This window comes from Eleginops maclovinus, chromosome 23, assembly GCF_036324505.1.
Source record: "Eleginops maclovinus isolate JMC-PN-2008 ecotype Puerto Natales chromosome 23, JC_Emac_rtc_rv5, whole genome shotgun sequence".
In the NCBI taxonomy this organism is placed as follows: Eukaryota; Metazoa; Chordata; class Actinopteri; order Perciformes; family Eleginopidae; genus Eleginops; species Eleginops maclovinus.
Genome location: NC_086371.1, coordinates 9268253 through 9291732, shown reverse-complemented (window position 1 = coordinate 9291732; position 23480 = coordinate 9268253). Strand labels below are relative to the sequence as shown.

General features: G+C 41.5%; 1 protein-coding gene across 4 annotated transcripts in view; it reads left to right on the top strand.

Annotated features, from left to right (window-relative positions):
• Positions 1-19370, top strand: part of pcdh19 (protocadherin 19) — a 51956-nt gene extending 32586 nt beyond the window's left edge. For all 4 annotated transcript variants that reach the window (XM_063875669.1, XM_063875667.1, XM_063875668.1 and 1 more), the window contains exon 5: positions 16716-19370. In XM_063875669.1, coding sequence (XP_063731739.1) covers positions 16716-17275 — 560 coding nt within the window. In that variant the 3' untranslated portion in view covers positions 17276-19370. The remainder of the gene's footprint in view (positions 1-16715) is intronic.
• The last annotated feature ends 4110 nt before the right edge of the window (positions 19371-23480 follow it).

Below are 23480 nucleotides of genomic sequence, written 5' to 3'. Positions count from 1 at the left end.
ACATTTGAATCTGTCTCTACTGTTGTACGAGATGAGTTTTATTTTTTGTGGCGCTCCTCAGGAGAACACTAGCTTCCTCGTTTCCCTCCTCCATTTTGTTCAGTGGAAACTCACTTGAGGACAAAGGCAGAAATAGAACAGTTGAGGTTTATACAATATGAGAGCCGCAGCGGTTACAGTCATGTGATGATGTGGTTTCATTTTGAGATCATCTGTCTTAATTGACAAAAATGGACACTATCTGAGAAAGCTACTGCGTGAAATGAGGGAATTGTCAGAAAGCAAATAGGCTTGTTCACTAAACACTGTGCTGCTTAGGTGTCTTACGGGACTCTCTGTTGTATACTGCGGGTCTCCTGCCAGCTAAAGCAGAAAACAAGTTAAGAGACTGCAATTGCCAAAGGACAACAACACACACAAGCCGAGGAGTGAGGAGCCTTGTGTTTTTTTCGTGTTTTACTGTTCTGTTTTTTTATTGTGTGTTAAGTAACGAGAACAAAAGGAAGCAGGAAGGGGGAAGGAGAAAGGGTTAAACTCTCGGGCTTTAACAGTGCAAATGTTTACCATTCCCAGTGCCATGTTAAGGTGATGTTTGCCCAGGAGACAGGCCGTTACCTTTACACAAAGACCCTGCGTTCCCATCATGTTGTGAGCTTTCATGTGGGAATCCAATTGTGTGACGAGACTCAACTTCTAACTAGCCGTGCGCTGAGTCACCGTGGGCTTGTTCTGTATCAATTTAGTTTTCAGTTTGATATTTTGCTTTTGTCCATCAGGGAGAGCTGTGCTTTTTTTTTCTTCGCTGATGTGCTTTCAACTACAGCTATTCATTATTCCTGTACCAGCCACCACCAAGGTAACTTTCAGCGAAGTGCTTCTGAAGAGATTTTGGACTTAAAACTGAGCGAATGCCTCTTTGTTGAATCCCTGCCAAGAGTCTAAAAAGGCCTGTGAGCTCTTTTTCTGAAAACCTGACCTGAAATATTCTTACCCAGTGGATTAGATTAGGAAGTATCTGAAGAACACATTACATTAAATCTGTTAAAATCTATAAAGGAAGGGCTAACTCTAACATGTAATGGCTCTGACATATCTGCCAATAGAATAATAATAGATGATATGGCTGTAACTATAGACTGAGAAGAAGAGCTATATAAAATGAATTTGTCTTTATCTTTATAGGCATGTCTGTGAAGTTAGGGGGATTTGCTTGAAATGTGCGACATGCTAGCTTTGGCTCTGTAGAACCATTAGTGTCAAGGGAGAAGCGAGGGAACAGACTCCGAGGGGGTTGGTGACAAAGAGAGCTAAATCTATTTTTTTCGACTTCCTTTGATTGTCATAGCTCACACTTTAATTCCTCCTGGATATGGATGAGCCATGGTTTTTAAGGATTAAGATTCATGTATTGTTAAATCTCTCGAGTTATCTCTGCAGGCGGGAAAAGGGGAGCATGGTGTCGCTTAACAGTGTCCGATTTGTGAGTTTAGAGGTTTCGGGTCTTGATTTTGGGAATTATTTCCAGGTCAATTTGTAAGTGTTTTTCAAAAAAAGCTCTTCCTCTTGGCTTATTAGACTCAAAGGGATCCAAGACTGCTCAATTAACCAGAGCAGGGAACAGGCCTCTTTTATTTCTGACATATTCCTCGGCCTCCACCTCAGGAGAATATCTCTCATCTATCTGTTAGCTCCCTATGGGTGTGTGCCTGAAGCTGGAGCCCTGGAATGGAAGCCCCCTACGTGGGCCGCAGACTTCTCCATATTCCCTTCTTCCATCAGCAGATCCACAGGGTTTCACTGTTCCTAATTGATTTCAAGCCCCCCTTTTTTTCTTTCTCTCATTCCCTCTCCCTCCATATGTCTTTTCTGCCTTCGTCTCCTGTTTCCAACTACTGACGGCAAACGTCTCCGACCCAACATCTCCCAACTTTGTGCCAGTCAAGCAGTTTCCTTCCCCTGTTGAATTAAAGAAAGAGTAAAGGCACCTCACATGTTTCTGCTGCAAACTTGCCCTAAATTCAACACGGGAACATTTCTAGTTTGCAGTTCTCTGATCTACTAACGAAAATGCTGACAGGTGTCAGAATGAGGAAGGCAACAGGAACAGGTCTGTGCTGACAACACGAGAGGGGGAGAGGGAGTCTGTGAGAGAGGGAGACAGAGATGGAGAGATGAGCTGAGAGTCTAGTAAGCAGTCTTAGCGAGGGAAAATAAAAAGAGGAAAGGAGGAAACAATCTCTCTGACAGGTAGGAGTGATTCTTTTTTTCATTATCTCACTCCAAGATAACTCTGTGGAGGATTTGAGTGAATCTCAAACAACATTAGATTGAATTAAGCACCAAAACTCTCCTTGTGATTCGGGCTGGCAACAACACGGTTTGCATTATGATATTTTGTGATTAGATTAACATACAAACTCTATACTGACACCATCCATTTTGATTTTGATTTGCCTAATCTAATGTCTAACCCATGGTGGAGGTAAAATGGCTGACAGTGACAAAGAGCTCAGTGCAATACAAGCATTAAGGAAGATAGAGTGCACACACACACTGCATGCTCAAAAACACCAGAGACGGCTTGCTAGCAGGTGTACTGAGGTCTGTAATGAACCACCGAGATGCAGATTTTGCCTCTGAGATGTGGAGACTTGAGGAAGTACTGTATAAGGAAATTAAATGTCATTTCAAGCTGTGTCCATCTGTGCTCATCTCTTTTATTGTGCTTACATCGCTGAATATAATGAGTTTGGCTTATTGCGATTAAACCTAATGTACATTTAAAAAAAAAAAAAGAGCTGACAAATGTTGATTTTGCACCTGGTAAAACAGACCATCATTTAGAAGAAAGATGTAGAAAATGTTTGTCCATATTTATTTTTAAATACAGTTTCTCACTGAGTAAAATAAGTCAGTTTCTGCCCAAAATGCACTGCTTTTATTTTTGCTCTGAATTCAAATAATTGGTTGTTGGTAGTATTTTGTTGCAGTACTTGCATAAGTAAACCAACAAATTCTTTAAAAAGAAAATATGCTATGAGAGCTCTTCCCTTTAGTTTAGTTAATACCACAAGGGAATAAGTTAAGATATGTGAAGAAGTGCTTAAACAAACTTGACATGTTTGGATACTGTTAAGTTTTTACGAGCATCGCCTCTAGCTTGCTCTTCCTCAGTTCTACACAGCAAAGCCAAACATCTATTCAGAAGGTCTGCTTCCCCAGCCCAGACTGAAAACATATATAGTAATGTTATAATAGTACAATGGCATCCCCTGAACCCTCATTCTGCCAGAGCTTTCCTGAATATACCCCGTGTATTTAATCAGCTCAAGAAGGGACTGCTTATCTCTCTGCACTTGTCATGGATAGCGTATTGAACATATCAGAGGGAGAAATGGGAATAGTTCATTATTTTCTAGGGCTCACAATGAGCCTGATGTATCTCATTGCAGGTCCTCCACTGACAGTTCATTTTCTAGACAATCCTGGCATTCAGTTCACAACGCGGCAGGGTGAGAGAGGGAGAGAGATGGAGAGGGAGGGAGGAAACACAGAGACAGGGAGAAAATAGGGCTCCGGATCTCCATTGCTTATTCATGACGCTGTGGCATGCTAGGTGTGTTAATAATCTCCGTAGAAACCAAGTGAATCACAGTTGTTTGTTGAACACCTAGCCAAGCTGGGCCCCAATCGACAGCAGATGGGAAAACAGGGGGATCAAGATGATCCCAGACAGAGGGAGGGAGATTAAGAACAGGTAATGTGCTGAAGTTGATGGGGGCCGAGTGTGTATTAAAGCGAGAGGAGAAAGTACCTGAATTTTAAATCTTGTCTGAGAGCGTATATACAAACTATATGGAGTGTGTATGTGCGGCTGCAATTGTGTGTCTTTAAAGGTTAATCAGGGAAGGGAGAGTGAGAGAAGGAGGAGGATAAAGAGATGGCACATGAGAGAAACACCATTGGTGGGGGGAAATAGGGTGAAATTCAAGTAGCAGAGCTGCAGCGGTCTCTAGTCTGCTCGCCTTTTGTGGCTTCGATTGATTCTAGTTCTTGTCTGAGGGACCGAGGCAGCAGCAGCCGTTTTTCCTAACCTCACCTTTGTGTTTTTAATTCTTTGAGGTCACTGAGTGGGCACAACCCCATCTCCACTGCAGCAGAATTCAAGCAATAATACTCGGGGTTAAACTGAAGGGCTGTGTGGCGGGGCGGCACTGCAGCCCAAAATCTTTAAAGTGACGCTGGCCTGCTGCCATTGACTTTATCTGAACAGAATTTACATTTAGAAGTGATAATCTTATCTTCACGTGATGCCAATTCAGCATAATGAGGGGTCAACAAAGCCTCCTCCCCCACGGGGTGTTCTTTGTTTTACAGCCTTCCCACCCACAAACAGTGCAAGTGCTCTCTCACGCTGCCGTGTCGTGACAGCCAAGGCAAATTATTTTTCCTTTAGAGTTACTAATAGATTCATTGTGATGTTGCACGTGTGTCGGACCATGTATTGTGTGCACAGCTAAACCAAGCTATTAAATGTAATATTTTGGACATTACACAGTAAGGCTCAACAGTAACAATTGTCAGATTGGCATTACAACCATTATTGAGAAATAGGCAACTAATATTGGATTTTTTTTATTTGTAAAAACTAATCATTCATCAAAATGTTTTACTGAATCATTTATGCGTTAGTGATATTTCAATACATATTATATCTGTGAAGATCATGACAACAGCTGGTATTTAGTTTTTCGTGATTGCAATTCAAATGCTGTAAAGTATCCGTTAGAACAAAAAACACAAAAAATGTAGTTTGGTTACTGTAATTACACTTTTGTTGTTTTAAGGCACATTTCTGTTTTCTGTTGTAAAACTGCTAGTATCTTAACTACTCAAAATATAAAGTGACTAAAATTGAAGCTGACATCAGCTTTTAACAGTCAGCGTTGAAATCCTGCAGTAGTGAATTACATTACTGTCTTACTGAGAATTGTAATTTGATGACCTTAAGATGGTAAATTTTTACTCTTCCATCCCAGCACTGGTCCGGATATGCTAATATCCTGGAGTTTTAGTGCAAATGAGGAGGCTGGATGACTGCTGATCAGCTGAGTGAAAGATTTCCGCCACTGCCGGGGGAATGTGTCCCCAACTGATGAGCCACTATTGTCTGTCTTGTCAGGAATCTAATTTACGTGGGTACTAGTTGGTCACCAGACCCACTCTGCCTCGAATACAGTAAAAAGCAGATAATGTAACTTTAGACCCAATTTCTGATCCTGTGGTGACAGTTTGAGTTGCTCTCAAGAGTCCCTAACTCCTACTTTTTGTAAAGGTGTAGTCCCTAATGCAACTAACAAAAAACATGACTTACCACAGCCTTGTTGATGAAATGGTATGACTAAAGACTAATACCTTTTGGAGTAAACAACCTGATGAGGACATAATATACACATAGACTGACTCAAAGGAGCCTCAGTGTGTGGCTGGAAGTGGGCAGAAGAGTCACAGAGTGACTGCCAAAGCAAGGCTTGTATTACAGGGATCCCAGGATATCAGACACCAGGCGGCCTGTGTTCCCTCCAGGCAGGGCAGAGTCTGGCAGCTGGCCCGTAGCCCAGATAGCTATAATCAGCTCCATTACCTGTAGCACTGACTCCCATTTATGAGCCCTCGTGGTGGACCCATGGCTATACTGCGGGGGTTAAGGATGCTGTGAAATTTAGGAATAGTTAAAATAGCATGTTGCTCAAGCTATAGCTACACCTGCTGCACTCACATCCTTTACACACACAGAAGCACATTCGTATGCGCCACATCACCGCATAGTGAATGGGGAGAGATTTTCTGAGCATTATGTGTCTTGACACGAGGCATTTGTTTTATCTTCTCCCTCTGTGAAAGGAAAGATTAAAAATATACTCTGCTCTGTTTAAGGGGAAAATCAGCTGTCTTCTGACAAGTACATTGTAGCCCGCAGTTTTCTGTCCAGAATACAAAGAGACATTTATCACTGCAGCTGGGGTAACGGAGGAAGTGAGAGGGGGGGTCTCCTGTGCTGCAGCAATGTGCTTTTTCTTTTTTAACCCCTATTACTTATTTCTGTGGGAAAAAAACACTATAGCTCCATCGTTTTAATCCATTTGAGAGTTCCTATGTTCTATTTTTCTTTCATTTCATTGTCTACCACATGCCTTTGCCTACCCCCCACCCCCCTCTGTTTTTTTTTTATCTTAGTTCTCATCACCTTGTTTCTCCTGACAACATTATAACTCAGATGGAATATGTAGCAGGAATATGTTAAGTTCTGTCGTCCTCCTCAGTTGTGGCAACAAAAGGTTACTACCTCAGGCATACTTCTATAATATTTCCATATTTCCCCTCCTCATGTATATTCAGTGAGAATGATTTATTCTGTAACATTTTAAAGCCGTTGAAATGCAGAATTTCTCTCTCAGAGACTCTTCATACGCTGTGAAGCATAGCTTGGCAGAATCTTCTCTTTGGATTTGTTCTCAGCAGAAGTTAAACAGAGGTTAAAGAGAAGTCGTCCGAACCACCTCTATCATTACTATCTTTCATTCACCAATTAGTGTCAGAGATCTCTCTCTGTCCCCTAGATGACCTTGCAGGGATGAGCTCACTGTGTGGTAATTCAACATTTTGAGTAGGCCTCAATGGTGGGAGTCACGTTTTGGCTGCCAGTGACCCAGATTATAAAGAATTGATGAGAGAGTGAAGGGACTGTAACAGAGACAGTGTGTGTGGACCCTCCCCCGGCCTTTTCTTGGTCACCTGTCTCCGCAAGACTTCACTTGGTTTATGTCTTTCAACACTTCTTCATATTCAAGAAACTTCCCAGACCTTAGTTCTCTTTTTTCTTTTAGCCAGTAGATTAACCTGTAAGCTAGTGATTCAGATAAATGACACATGTATAAAGCAGGGTTATCTTAGCTAAACATAGATCAAATTTGAACATACATATAAGCTGAACACTGCATTGAATTAACTAGTCAATCTAAATTACCATGTTATGCACACACTGCAGTTAGCTGCATGCCTGCGTTGATTCTGTTCACGTGTTCAAAAGGTCAACAGCTGAACAGGATGCAGAGTGGTCTTTCTCCATCGGGCGTAGCTGGCGGTGGTAGATAATCAAATTAAAGTAAATTCATCAACATTAAAAACATTATTCACAAAGGTTCGGCGAATTTGTATTATTCCACTAATAGATGTTTCCTTTGGGCTACCATTCATCTTTCTGTGCATTAAGCTAATTATCATACTATATTAGTGCATTATGTAAAATAAGGTTTGTGTAAACCATGTAAGAACTACAGTAACATGAATGTTTCATGAATCTGCTTATTTCCATTATAATGTTTCCGTTCTTGCACACAGTATGCACAAATAATTGCGGTACTCCAGGAGACTTTACTGTCGACCCTTTTATGTACAATTGATTAAGGGACAGATCTCACTCAGCGGATGCATGTTGCCAACCAAATGCCCCCCCCCCCCCCCCCACATTTTTAAGGGGAAGATAAAAGGTAATGGAAGAGGTCGGCTGTTAAGTTTAATGGCAGACAGGAAAGTCTCAGAATGGCTCTTTTTAATGATGTGCTTGCTTTCATGCAGTCCTCGTTAAAGATTAGGCCAGAATGCATACAGAGGACAGGAAGGGAACTGTGGCCAGACTCTGCACTAACCCCCCAAACATCTGTAAGATCTGCAACAGGGGTCTCTGGCTCCTTTGTGAGTTCTAAGGCACATCGCCCTGAGCTTCTTCTGTATACAGCTCACATTAGCATCAGAAAATAAATAAAGCAAACTATCAGGCCGTGACCTCTTATCCACAGTGCCTCAACCCTTCGCCTTCCCTCCTTCTTCTCCTCCCCCGCCTCCTCCACTGAACTCGGCATAGGTTTAACTAGCTTGGATTTGCAACTGAATGTCAGGCTTGGTGTTTGGCTATACCACAGGGCAGGTTGTTCCTCAGCGGTCTCCAGAGAAAAGAGACTCAGGGATCGAGGGGAGCGAGGGAATTGGATCTTTGACACCTGTCACTTCCACTCTGCTGCACCTTGCTCCCTTGCCACACATAAGGACTTTTCATGTCACAGCTCAGCATGTTATCATGAGTGGGCACAGGTCCTGAGAAATCCAATTACTACCACTGTGTCAGACCCCTGCCATCATCCTTATGTATGCTATAGTCATGTTCCTCAAATCAGAAAAGATGTGCCTATTAGTTCCTTCTCTTTTCTTCAGACTAGTCTTCCACCTCCATTTCAATCTGTGTGTCTTAGATACGAGCTGCAGCTTCCTCACTGCTGCCGACAACACTCTATATAGTGCAGCGCTGGCTGGCTGGTGGGTGGGTGGGTGGCTAATGCTACGGACATTGCTTCTGACTGTCTGATATTAAGTGGTATCATGGTGCAGGCCTCACTGTGGAGAATAAAATGGAGAACCTGGGAGGAAGTCAGCATGCCTCACAGTTCCCTAACTGAATGGCCTTTGTGACAGGAAATAGAAAGTGTAAGAAAGGCCTCTCTCTTGCTTCTCCTCTGCCCAGTAGGTGTAAATCTAATGCATTTCCACACAGCAAGGGCCCAGCTGTTTTTTTCCTTATTTCTTTTATATACCGCTTGTCCCTGAGTGACATTGTCAATCCGGTTCAGGGGGAAATAAAGGGCCTCTCTTTTCAAACAATAATAGGTGTCCTTATGTAGCCCACTCCTTCCCACTGTATATGTCTCTGCATGCTGAGCCTAACCTGCCCATCGCTCCACATACCACCATGTTATAGTGTCGTACTTCTAGAGTTTGTTAAAATTGGTGGGAAAAGATGAAAAAAAGGATAGAATATAAGAGAGACGGACCAATGCTGATGGTTCTGCATCAAGATAAAATAGAATTTAAAACACATAGACTTGGCTGACACAAAGTGAACATGACTGAATGAGAAGCCACATTATATTAATTATGTAACACCACTCTTTTGAGGCAAAGCTGAGGTTCACAGACAGAGAGAAAGTAATTCCTAAGTCATTGGTATGCGGACAGGTCCGTCGGAGCTGGACACACTGACAGTCGCTGAAGAATTGTGTTTATTTCAGATGGCTTAGAGAAATAAAGCTTTTTAGGAAATCATTATCTAAAGGAAGAGCCTTTGACAAATGTCTCTTTAGGGCGAATAAGATAAATATATTGTTTTCTTTTTCTAGGATGTTTATGGGTTATAGATTTTTCAATCATAAATTTATTTTCCCACGATTGTTTATGTTTGATTTTTGCCTGTTGGGATGAAATCTTGGCTTCACAAATAGAAATCTTGGCATTGGCAAAACATCATTTGTCATGGACCTCGATTAATAAGGCAAAGATTAATGTGAAATAAACATTGTGACATTGTGTTTTTTATCATTCAGTATAAAATTGTCTTGACATTTCCTGATTGTTAATGCACTCCTGCCCAATTGCTGAAAACTAACGATTGAAATAATATAAAATGGATTTCTAGACCTATAGATTCAGTTTAAGAATGTCTAATTGTGCTTTTTTGTTTAGGCTTACATAAGCAATGTTTTGTTCACCGCAGTTTTTACATCAGTGATCTCAGTCTATCATCAGTGTGCGCTATCATCCCTAAACAACATCTCCTCTACATCACAGCTCCCCGTAAAGCTTTCCTCTCCCGACAACCCCATTCATAGATGTAATTTAAGAGTCTGATTCTGTTCCCCTTGCTTCTCCCAGACTCAAGGGTTTAGGAGCAAATTAGCTTGCTAGCTCGGTCAAGCTTAAACACAGAAACGAGGCATTTTTGCTGGGGTATTTAAAGATGTCCTCTGCCGATGCATTGTTGAGGAAACGAGCCAAGCAGACAGAGGCAGGTAGGCAGGCGGTCTGAATGGCTGGCATGCTGGAGTGGGTCTGCAGCTGGCCTGCTGTGCGGACTTCTGTGCTGCATTGTATTGTTGCTGTGGGCCTGGGGCGCCAGGACACAGGTTAATTTGTAGCCCATCATTAGAAGGGCAATTTGGACGCTGAGAATTGACAAGGGTGACATTTACTGTGTAATTAGAGCAAAGTACATCACATCACAGTGCAACACAATACTTCTTCTACCTTCATCAACAAAAATTAGTAGTTATTTATTGCTGATGCAAGCAATTAAAGCAAACAACTAATCAAATATGGCCACATACATCCCAAATGATGTTACAGGAACAATTATTTCAAAGCTTCATTGTAGATAGTATCTTATGTATTATCTAACAAGTGTTGAAAGTGGAAAGTATTACTAGGCCAAGCAACCAGCATAACTGGAACTGAACCAAGACACACTTCCTGATACCTCTTTCCTGCATAATAAAACAACTTTTAAACTGTAAATGAAATCTAACTCTAATTTGGCTATTTGATCAGAATAATGTGTAGGCAAAAACATGCGTAGTGTGCGCCTGTGTACCTGTGATTGCTTTGGTCTGTTATTACTTTTTATCATATTGACAATGTAAAAACACTTTTTCCATCAAGCAAGTTGCTGGATCTGCAGTGTGATTAAACAGTTGCGCTTTGTTCAGGCATGACAGCAATCTTTCCAGAGGCTTTCGTGTTGAGTAAAGTTCAGCCTCATGCAGCCAGGCTTAGGTCTCTGTGTCTGGGTTAAATCCAGTCCAGAGTGCCTGTGGAGAAAGTTAAACAGTCAATGGCTCATGTCATGTTTGAAAACCAGGGCATGAATTATGTTTTAAAACCTGCCCCTCCAAGCGTTGCATATGTGATGATAGAAGCCAACGGTAATGTTTCCACAGTCTGACTGAGAAACTGCGCCCTGTAGGAGCGAGTGATTGTAGGAGCAGGGCAGGCACAACGAGGTGAGGAAAACCTTTTTGCAAACATTGTTGTCTATTGTATTATTATAAACAAGACCACCCATGCACATCATCATGAAAAGCAGCTCACATCATTTCCACTACATCAAGCAGTCCATTGGCTAGTGGTCCTGCTTTTGAACAAAACAGTGATCTGTGATGACATGGTGATTTATAAAACACCATAGCGATTGCTTTTTTTCCTCCCGCTGCTGTTACACAGCTGTTAAACAGATGCTGTTTGTACCAATTTAGAAGCTAGTGCATTGTTTGTCAACACCAGTTTGGAGATGCATTCTTTATACCAGGACCTGCTGCAGAATGCACAGGCTGCATCGGCCAGTAGAGAGGGAGGGAATACATACAGAGGAAGTAAACATTTGGCATGAACTGCTGCTTGCTTTTAAAACAGTTACTGACAAGAGCTTATAAAGAACAGCGACTGTAACACTAGCTCAAAATTAAGTTAACTTGCCATTTGGTATCGGCTTTTGGGAGGACACAGAGAGGCCTGGTGGAAGTGACAAACTGTCAGACACTCTCTGCAGTGCTGCATGGATTAGACAGTGAATTTGTTATTGATAAATTGACTGGTACAAATGCTCAGGAATAGAACTAGTGCCATATGAACCCCTGGCTTCACCAGCCGTATGACAGTACTAACAAGGCCGCCTAGTGAGCCTAATTTCCTTCACAATTAATATTTGACTGGAAGAGTGGAAGAATTCTGTTCAGATAGGCAGAAGTGAGAGATTTTTGGGTGAAAGATTTATTTAATTACAGCGATGTACGTGAGACAGCAGTACTGATGAGATGAAAGAGGACAGAAGGAGGGGAAGTATAAAGGATTGGCTTGTGCAGGGAGCTGCGAGGGATGAATCTGGGGGTGTCGGAGGGGGGATAGCTTGATGTGACTGAACCAGATGCTGTTGGGAGGAGGAGAGGACTCTGTGCTGTGTAGAGAATGATGGCTTGCGTGGCGCAGTAAGGGTGCCCCTCTACTGTTTGTAAAAACAAGACCATCACACTCCGTCTTGCCGTTCCCGCAGGTGCCAGGCCTCCAGGCTGATTTATGGCCCACAGACTGAATTGGCTGGCTGGGATGACAGCAGAGCTAGGACTCTCCCTGGTGTGTAGTGTGGGAGGCTGCTCGGCCAAGCCTCAGCCTCAGCTGGCCGGAGAACTGCCCTTTGCTGTAGTTAGGGCAGACTAGATGTTAAGCTCCATCCCCAGTGTTAGGATCAGGCGGGGCCAAGCGTGACGCGTCTCAAGCATGCTTTGCAGTCAGAGCACCAACCATTCAGTCATCCTATATTCTGCTGGTGCCATATTTTCAGCATTTTTCCTCCCCTGTGATACTTCCATCAGCTTCTGCATCACAGACTCCATCAAGACTCTGTAGTAACAATTTAGATTTAATCAATCTTTGCCATCTGACTGCCAGGATGGAAAATTAATACGGAGAGCAATTAGAAAACAGCCATCTCAGTGTCAAAATAACCCCAAGATGAGAGCAGAAAAGTGGGAGGCATTTTAGGAGCAAATGAAATCCTTCTGTACTCCACTCAGACATGGCTCCAAGGCTGTCCTCAGATAGGGCCATCAGGGCTCCGCTTACATGTATTTAACTTTCTGTACATCGAATCAGTCCTCTCACACAGCAATAAAAAGAGGCTTAAAGCAGTGCCAGGGTTGCTGTTAGCTTTTTCAATCACCAGAACTCAATAATTGTCTTTCCAGACTCTAGACAATATATTTGATGGCTTTTTGATAGGGTTTAATATCAAGGACGTTTAAGAAAGGAGAGGGAAGCTGGGAAAATCAAAGGGATCCACTATAGTGCAGGCCCCAAGAAAGCATTTCTGTGCTTAAATAATCCAACTGATTTGCTTTCATAACCACTACATCACATTAATATCTAAATGTTTCTGTCTGGCTGTCTGCTAAGGAGTGTTTATTTTTATGTGACAAACAAAATCAGGACACTTATTGTTACTGCTACAACAACAAATGTCAACATACAGAGGAAATGCAAAAAAGTACTTTAATCCAAAAGTGGCAGGCACTCTTTGTAAAATGATTTAGGGTTCATGCTGTAAAACCGACTGAATTGTGTCATGCAGCATGTTGCCATCGCCCTTGTGGCTCCAGTTAATCCAAGAAAAAACAAACGAAGATTTGTCACCTGAATCTGTTCTCACTTCAGCTCAACCCTGTGTCTGGCCCTCCAATCCTGCCTTCTGTTTATTGTGGCTGCTTACACACTCATTTTAGAGGATTACATCATTGTTCTCAACCTTGAGGCTGTATGCACTAATTTTGGAGGGAAAAGCATCTGTGTTCTCCAAGCCCTGCTCCATGTGTTAGCCAGCCAGGACGCAAAATAGCTGGCGAAAGCTCACAGAGCTTTTCGGGGAGTTGCCTCTTTCACTGAACACATACCTTCCCCTTTGTTTCAGGGGGTTTTAGTCTTTTGCTGATTATTCTCTTTTTTGCTAAATTAGCAACAAACAAATAGCACCTCCAGCTGTAGGACATGAAGGGATCATTATATGCGATGCACAGGGGTAAATTGAGCAATGAGCTTGTCAGGTTATGGGAAACCCCTTGCTGAAGCTGAGGATCTGTCAGCTGTAACTTGAAGTCAAGACGCATACATCTGATCGAGGGAAAGAGGCCGGCCTGAATCGGCTGCTGGCATGCTGCAGATGTGAGATGAAATGGCAGGGAGCATGTGGGGTTTTCTCCCTGTGCTGATGCAAAGTGTTGCTATTCCAGGTGACTACACATGCAAAAACATGACCTGCATTATAAGGAGAATTTGTTTTCTGCATTTAAAGTGGCAGTATTTATTATTTTCCAAAACCATGCACATCGGTACATATACTTAATGTGCTCCCCAGTGCCTTTATTCGTCTTTGAACTTGAATTCAGCAGTAAGTACAGTATGTCTGATTTGATAGCAACACTTTGGTGTGTTTTATTCCTCTGCCTCCCCTACCAACAATCTGTTTGTATTTCAAATGTGGAACACTTAAAAACCTAGGCAGCCTCCGCCTCCTGCTGGAGCTCCTTCAGTAATTAATAGGTATTAAATTGTGAATAGGAAATGTTCCAAATGACATCCTGCTCTGTACTGTACTTTAAATCTGCTCCTGGAACTGATTGGCAAGCTTATTTTCCTGAACACTTTGAATACACATTCACAGCAGGAGGTGCCTTCACTGTCTTCTATTCTCCACGTGTTGACTTCCAAACCTAAGTACCGCGGTAAAATCCATTAATTCATCTCCAACCATTTGAGTTTTTTTGGAATAGGAGGAGATTGTATTTGTAAGAGGTCGATGGCCCGTCACTTTTTTTATTTAAATTTCTTCTCTTCCATTTTTTTGTCGGTCTTTTAGAGCAACATCTGCGTTTTATGAAGCTCTAAGGAGAGGCAGGATGTGTCGGTGTTAATGGCACTTGCCTTTCATAACAATGTCATTTACAACCCAGTTGCTCTCCCATAGACCCCTGAAGGAAAGAGAGAAAAATGCCATTCACTGCATATGCATGCGCTGCTAAGTAGCGAGCATACAACTTGTGTATATTTCCTTGTGCCTTGAGGCTTTCATGCTTTAGGAAGTGCTCTAGGCTATACAAAAAGGAAAAAAGTATTAAGAGGGAAATTGCATTCATAACCAAGATGCTTGCAAATGTTTAATCAGCAAAGAAAAAGATCTGCTTTGTGAAACGAGATTTGTGGAATATTTTCACAAACTAGAGAAGGGAATTGTGTAAAAGTTAAAATTCTACAAGTTTGTTCAATGTCAGAAACTACTTTTTCTAAATATACTTGACATTGCTGCAATGGATCTTATCTTTATTGTTAGCAATTTAACAAAAAAGGGCATTGAAAAACGGCGAGTTCAAAATACAGTTGATGCCAAATCAGTTAAAAATAGAACATGGGATTTGAAAGGGATTTAAAAAAACATGTCCGCAGTGGACATTCCAATCTAGTATGTGGGCATATTTTATTTTGTATTATTCATCGCCTCCATTATGTTTCCTGGTACCTGGTAAAGACTCTCATAAAGACTTTTGATTACATTATTACATTCTGATTGGATCCCTTCTCTTTAAACAAAACCCCCAGCTTTGTGCCTTTTGTCTCCTTGATTGCCGCCGGTGCAGTCCCTCGGACTAATCAGCGCTCATGCAAATTTACATACATACCGAAGTGGAAAACACATTTAATTTGCTCATTCTTACTATTTGGCCTCATAAAATGATTCTAACTGTATAGATGTTTTATGAAACTGCCTTTTTATTCTGCAGTGTGGATGATAATGTCGAATGATATGTCATAAAGGTAATACAGAATTAATTCCTATTAGTTGTTGATTGGGGTGTAATTATAGGTTATATTTGAGAGGCTCATAACAATGCCGTCCCTTGTAAAGATGAGGATGTCTGTATTTATTCAATTATCAATTATGTGGCGTCTGTCTCACTCCTAAATGTTTTCGGGTCACTCATGGTCTGCATTTTTGTGCGCTGATGTTCATTTTTCAGCCTTCAGGCATGGTGATTCCCACAGAATACCACTTGCCATATTTGGGTTCAAACAGCCCATGATACCCTTTACTCATGCATGCAGTCATTTAGTCACCATGTTATCAGTCTGCCTCATCAGATTATACTTTATGAGAGACAGCACTGGCATATCTGCCCCTGAAAAGCCTGTCTCCAATCTTTAAATATCGATCCCCAGGGTCTAAGCAGAGGTGCCTCTCATGAGTGCAGGAAAGAAGGGAGAAAAACAGATCATTAGTGATTTTAATTAGGTGATCTGTCAAGCTGCGATTGCCAGATGTAAGCGTATGCATTTGGGTCGATGGCAATCCCTCTCACAATCCCCTCTTGTCACCTTGGGCCTCTGGAACGGAGGATGGCTCTTACTAGGAGTGAAACAAGCAGTAGGGGAGTGCAGAAATGTGTCATTGAGCATCTGTGTGGCAGGTTCTTTCTCAAAATTGGAGCAGGTGGAAACACAACAGCACAGTGGCACAGAGAGATTTTGGACTTATGTTTTCTGGGGCTGAATAATTTTGAAAGTGTGTACTATACATCTTCTTTATAGATTACTCCCACCAAGCTCTTTCTGAATATGCAGTTTATGGATATGTGAATTAAAAACAAACATGAAAAACTTAATTAAGGAATTTCAGTTTTAGTACCGTGGCATGACACTTTAGCGGTCGTAATGATGTTAAAACTGTCTTGAAAGTCATTCCCCTCCATCACAACAAAGTATGAAAGAGCACCGCTATGAAGACTCAGGCAAATGTTTTTTTCACCCTAGCGTTAAACATCATTACATATTTATAACTCGGCGCCAGATGACAGAGACAGAGAGGAAGAGAGAGATGAACCAGGCAACATCACCGCAGCTCGTCTGGTGTCTCTCTCTGTGAGATATCTGATAGCATTGTTTAAACCTGCCTTTCATCTAGTGTTGCTACAGAAAACCCAATTATACAAGAGTTGCAAATGGACTTTTGATTTAACAATACATAATTTAATTGGCATATTAGAAGTAGCCTAAACATCCAGCTCCAGTTATCAGTGAGCAGCATTAACAAGTCTGCAGTCCTGAGCAGATGCTCATTGGTTTTCATTTATGTGTTCTATTATTTCATGACAGAAATTAAATCAAATAAAGGCCTCATGGTAGAAAAAACTGTTTGAGATCTGAGTGCAAATGAGTACAAAAGTGGTAAAAAAAAAAAGCTGGTTTTCAAACAAATCTAACAATAATGTTCTCTGTCATCCGTGTCCCCTCAGATCCCAGCGAAGGCTTCCACTGCCAGGACGAGTGTCGCATCCTAGGCCACTCGGACCGCTGCTGGATGCCCCGTGTCCCAGTCCCGGCACGTGTCAAGTCACCAGAGCACGGCCGTAATGTCATCGCTTTGTCTATCGAAGCCACCACAGTGGATGTGCCCCATTACGAGGACAGCACCATCAAGAGGACTTTTGCCACCTTCGGCAAGGATGGGCCTGAGGATGTGGAAAGGGGAGAGTTTAAGGGGAAGCGGACTCAGGAGTCTCAGGTGTGCAGCCCCAAGGCCAATGGAGGCGCTGTTCGTGAAGCTGGCAACGGGCGTGAGGCAGCCAGCCCCATCACTTCCCCTGTGCACCTGAAGAGCCCATTGTCCAAGCCGTCATCTGCCTACAACACGCTGAAATGCCGCGACGCAGAGCGAATCGCCAACCACAGCCTGCTGCGGCAGCCGGAGGGGAAGGACAGTGAGCCAGCTGTCAGGGAGATCAACACGCTTCTCCACGATGGCCGAGACAAGGAGTCCCCCAGCAGCAAGCGCCTGAAGGACATTGTGCTTTAGCGACCTACTCTCTGACACACACCAACACTCATGCACATGCCGTGTAAACTCACATATATGTACCCCGCAATAGCTGTGTGTACACAGAAGAAAGTCAGACTGTGGAAGTAGAGACACCCATTTGCAGTATACAAAATTCACGAACCAGCTCCTGCTAAGGATGATGAACTGTAGTATGCTGCAGCTAGTTGTGTGCTCAATCCGAGGTAGTGGACGTGGCTTTTTTGTAGTCGCAGTACTTTTTCCTTGTTTGCTTTTTGTTGAGTTTTCCTTATATCAGTCTGCAGTGAGTGGACAGGCAGGTTACTGTTGACTGCATGGACATGGCCAGTGGATCTCTGCAGCGCTTGCGCCAAAGCAGGACACTCCGTGTTTGGACACCTGAGGTGCCGATTCATAAGTACAGTTATGCCTTTTGAACTACTTTTGTATCACAAACTGATATTTGCCTTTGTTGGTTTTTGCAGTTTGTTCTAGCTGCCAAAATCGCTCTTTGTTCCTTTGTATAGTGAGCTCCATCGATGTAATAAACAACATACACAGGATTCATCTAAAAATATTCTCAATTTACTCCTTCAACAGTTTTCAGTGTGTTCAGGGGAAGGAAAGAGAGGCCTCCTGGTCTCATTTGCCCCTTTCCCTGGCTAATAAGAGAAACTTTCTCTGCGTATCCCTGAGGACATCCCAGTGTCATCAGACTGTGAGGTCTTTACAGTATTTATATTTTATCAAGGATGGAGCTAAATGAACTCTCGCTATCTGCCCAGCCGCACTGAACACTGGAAGTGGGACAGACAGATCCTTGTGTTCAAATTGAGTTGTATGAAAAAAAAAGACTTACCGCTTTTGAAATCTTCTGTGCCCAACCTTGATTGTAGCCAGTGGAGCACAAATTAGACCATTGTGCTCTGGTCTTGTACTTTTTTTGACTTTTGACTATGGGGCTAGGATAGAAGGGATCGTCACTCATGTCTTGCTATGTGAAACTCTCTGTAGGGTTTACTATTATCATTTTTAATAACCTGTTGTTATGTGACAATCCCTTTAATGTTTTGTTTCAAGAGAAAAAAAACAAATAAACATTGGTGTTCAACTGAAGCTACAGTAGCGTTTGTTACACAAACACAAAAATGAAAAAAAACATATATGCCAAAATATATTTTATAAATAATTTAAAAATGTATAATGAGAATATTTAATGCTGTGTAGTTATTTTATGAGTAAGTTATACTTGAAATTAACTTGCTTTTGTTCATTTTGTCTTTTGCTTTTATATTGGATCTGATTTTTTTTTTTTTTTTTCAAAATGAACTTGGATTATTTTTTGTTTACTGTGTGACCCCTGGCAACTGTTGCAGTCTACCTTGTTGTAAAGAGTTTCTTATTGGTCAGTTCTTGTGCCATCAAGTTTCTGTGTGGGCTACTAGAAAATGTAAAAAGACAAAAAAAAAAGCGATATCAGCACCAACATTAGTGTTTCAGTTCAATGAGCTTAGAGTGAGATAGCAAAAGAAACCAAAAAAGATGCAAACAAAACCTTAAAATTGCAGGATGTTGCTTATCTTAAAATCTGAGGAGGAGAGAAACAGCACCCGGTATTCTCCAAGCTGGTAACAGGGTTCCACCTATTTTTTCTGTTTAATGAGTCACCTTTCCTATTGGGCCCAATCAAGTTCAAACAAGACTTTTTCAGCCTCAACTGAGGGCGTTCGGATGCAGAAACTAGCTGTTCTCAGTACTGCTATCAACCATGCCATCTGTGTTCAGTTGATCTCAGAGATACGGTTGAGACCAGAGTGGTATAAACAGGGCTCTCCCTCCTACGAGCATCACACAACAGACTGGGTGGAATCATGTTTGATCAAACTAAGGTCTTGGAAGAACCGTGTTGCACATCAGCAATGTGGTTTTATGTTGCTTTGCAGTAAACTATGTACAATGTGGAAAAATATGAATGAAAATTGACAAATTGCATACAACAAACTAGATCTTGTAGCTGAATGTTTTGCTGGTCTCACCCATGGCTTCTGGCAACATGAAAATCGGAATAATCACTGAATGTATACAGCAGCTTATAATTAAACTATTAAATGTTCACTGATTGTTTTCTCGTCTTTACTCACCACACGTAAATGATTAAGTTCTACTGATTTTTTTGTGTGCATAATTATAAATCTATCAATCAATTAATCAAAGTTTATTTATACAGCCCAATGTCACACATTTTGCATTTAAAACAAGGAAAAACTCCCCCAAAAAACTCACTATTAATGGGAGGGAAGAAACCTTGGAGAGAGCAACAGAGGACCCAGGATGGACAGACTTGCAACAGGTGTCGTGTCTATAAATGACTAAGATAATATATTTGCAATATAAATCACCTATTTATAATGATGGTGTTCTTCATTCACACTTATTTGACTTGTTTTTAAGGCCTTGCACTCCTCTGCAGCACGGCATCTTATTCTATAAAAATCATCATTTGTTTGTGGTGTCCTGTGAGAAGCACGTTTCTCTTCAAAGTTGACTTACAGCTCTGGAAAAAAATCCGAAAAATTGTCAATAGTTTATAGAATACAATAACAAATAATTTAACTCAAAGACATCTATAAATAATAAAAAAAGAGACAATTATAATGTTGAAGTGGTCTATTATTTTTATTCCGGGGCTGTATAATATTAGAAAATCCTTTTTATACAAAATCCTTTTTTAATAATTAATTTGGCTAATTACATGCTGTGTGTTGCAATCTGAAATGGTTTTATGTTCAGTTCGCTACTTGAGAAATATATTTGCCAGCCAATCAGAGGTTGAGGAGGGCGGGTCATTCCTTCGCCTTAATAAGACCTGTAATTTCCCGTTCCTGCAACGTAAACAAAGCGGATGAAAACACACAGAGCGACACCAGTCTCTGCTCAGGTAGACATTACTCCACCACATCCTTGCATAGCAATAAGCTAATTTCTGCTACATGAATGTGCTGAATTAAGAGCATCTGAGAATCTGTGTGTTTATTTAGCAAAAGCAGCAATGTCAAACAGACTTCTGGAAATAGGAATTAAGCCAGGCAAGCTAAGTAGCTACTACTGTGAAATGTGGGGAACGTTAGCCTACTTGCTAAAATTGGGACTTCAACTAGCATAACGTTTTTGTTCATGTTATTTCACAAGGCCAGCTAGTGTCTCTTTCTTGCATTAGATCCTCCATTGGATTTACTGACACAACAGTAACAGTTAGTCCTGTAGTCTTAACATTCTGTGCTTCACATGTTTTGAATAATGACAGTGAAGGACTGATGTACAGCCATGGACAGCAGAAAAATAAGTCCAAACTAAAAATATATACTGATTATTTAAAAAAAACAAATGTTAATTCAAGTTAAACTTGAATGCCAGTTTATATTTGTTAAAATGACCATTAACTAACTTGAATCACAAGCAGAAATGCATGTGAGTGTAACAGCATGCACGAAGTTCTCCATGTTCAACTATATTTAGGTTAATACATTTACAATCTGTAATGAATTGTGTCTCTGATAACTGTTGTTGTAAACAGCATGATAACACCTTGAGTGATGTCTATTCTATTTGTCATGATAAAATGGAAATTAACAGTTTGAGTCGAAGTTGGCTCCAACTGTGCATTAATATTCAATGCATTCCCTGTTGCTCTTTCCCATTATTACCAAAGCAGACCTTTGGGAATCGTCCAACAAGTGAGGTGAGTGCGCGCTAATGTCTATTTCTGATGGTAGTGTTCTTTTCATTTGCTAGAGTGGGTCACACATGCCATTTTTGAGACATTTAACATCTCCAAATGTGTCTCAAACAGTACAATGCCGATGCTGATCAGGAACATGTTGCCTGTCACTGAGACTCACATTCGGCTGGTGGTTAATATGCTCTCACAGCCAACCGAATGATGTCATTAAAAAACAAGATCCTGCTTGAAATATTGATGTTTTTGTCGGCTTTGAGTGTGAGGGTCTAAAAGCTATGAAATAAGTTGAAAGGCAAGATGGAGCCTAATTCTTCCTTTGCTAGTCTGCAACAATTGCTATTGCATTTTCACTCAATAAAGGCACCACTTTCCACCTATCCCATACACAGCAGATCTCAGTCTTGAGTAAGTTTATATGGATTTCTGAGGAAAAGCACAGAGTAGATGTCGAACAGGACACATTCCATCGCTGTAGACAGAGAAGAAGGGGAAATGTGCGAGGGGGAAACACACAGCTGCCCTCTATGATAAGAAAAGGAGGTTGGCTTCATTCCTATAATTAATTTGCCATTCCCTCTATACCCTCTGGTGGAGCCAACATGAAAGCTGGTCTGAAAGAGCGCTCGCTAACACATCCATTAGTCTATAAGGAGGATCTTGTTTCTTCCAGCTAAGTTCCTTTCTCATGGGCAATACCACTATTCTGCCTCACTCACACGAGTTACTCATACGAGTTCAGTAGTATTCAGACTCCCGGGTCTCCATAACAAACTCGCTAAAGGTACTACCTCCAACTGAAGGGTATAATATGCATATTTAAGAAGCCAGTCTCAGAATCATTGGCCTGAAAAACTGACTTATTAGTATAATATTGCAGTAGTTCTTCCAAACCTTTATGTAAAAAAACTTTGTCTTCAATATCAACAATATTCCCCAGGGTCAAACCCTCTTTGCAATGCAGGACCACTATTTGTATATCCCCCAAATAGTGCTTGTACACACATTTTAATTACTCCTGATTCATGGTGGTCATGTAGAATATTCTCCATTATGGGCAAGATTTATATCAAAGGTTACCAGGACACACATCCTATTAACATCCTATTAATGTTTCAATTATCATTTTGCAAAACGGTGAGAGGGGGAATCAGAGAACAATTAAAATGATTTATTTCTGACAGAGACATGCATTGAAAAAGAGCAGGAGGAGGGCCTGCAGCTTCGCATTCCTTCAATACAAAATAGTTTGTCGCCAGTTCTTTTGAGTGAGACCCCCCTGCGACCAACCCCCAATCAGGCGCACTGATCTCTGTCGCTCTAGTGACCTCATTCTATCAAAAGGGCTTGCAGCTGCTCCTGCCTCATTATGGCCAACTCCTTTTCACGAACCTCTGGTGGAGGTTCACCATAGGATAAGATGGCAGGCAGTGGCATTCCTTGAAAATCAGACTTTAAACCATTAAAAGGATGATTAAAAAAATGCATTCTGTATCTACAGAATAAGGGTGAATCGGTTTTGTTTGATGTGGTAGGAAAGTCCAATTGCACCATGTGAGATTGTGTATTCCAATGGCAGTTCCCCAAAGTACAATATTTACGAATAATGATTTTCTCTCCAGTTCAGTGCCGTTTGACTGGTTCAAGCATGCAAATGAGACACTGACTCTGTGCTCTTTACGCTCACATTTCTTCTTTAATTTCCTTCCACTGAAAAGCAGGTGAAGTGGTCAAAATTTCAGTGTCACAATGTGGAGAAGCTCGGTCAAACATAAAAAATTAAGTTTCAACTATTGGCAGCTGTTCCTTATAACTTAAAATATTAAGTATCTTTAAAGAACTGTCCTATAAGTGCTTTCTCACATTCTCCCTAGATAAGAAACTAAACAGATAATGGTTTGTTCCACAGATACACACCTTTAAGCAAGACGATTATCATCTCTGCTGGAGAGAAATGAAATTGGCCCAGAGCTGGATTCACCTCGCCCTGCATGTGTCCTCACACCACATCTGCACAGCTCCCACTCTGGGCCTGCACAGAGAATTGAGATCCTTGGCGGAGGCTAGCTTGCTCTGCCTTGTGACTGTTCAGTTCCGACTTTGCCACTGTTGCAGCCTTGCTGCAGTCACAGTCATTTGAAGGTGGCAAGCTCTAAGAATGAGATATTAGCTCAGAGACTATAGTGTGAAGAGAAAGTTTGTTGAAATTATGAAGACTCTCGAGGACCTATTTTTCCTGGCAGAAAGGCAAGGCTGCCCAAACAAGAAGAATAACCTTTTGTTATGGCTTTATTTTTGTATTGAAGAGGTTAGTCTTTGTCACAATGAGAAGTGGGCTGGTCATTGCTATCAGTAAGAAGACTGATTACCCTCTCCATCTCCCCACCACAACTACATATCTAGCAGGCCTGGCCAGTGGCTACTTCCCTTTGTGGTAGTCACAATGGAACTTTGATCGCCACTGAAATGAGAGGCTCAAACAATAGT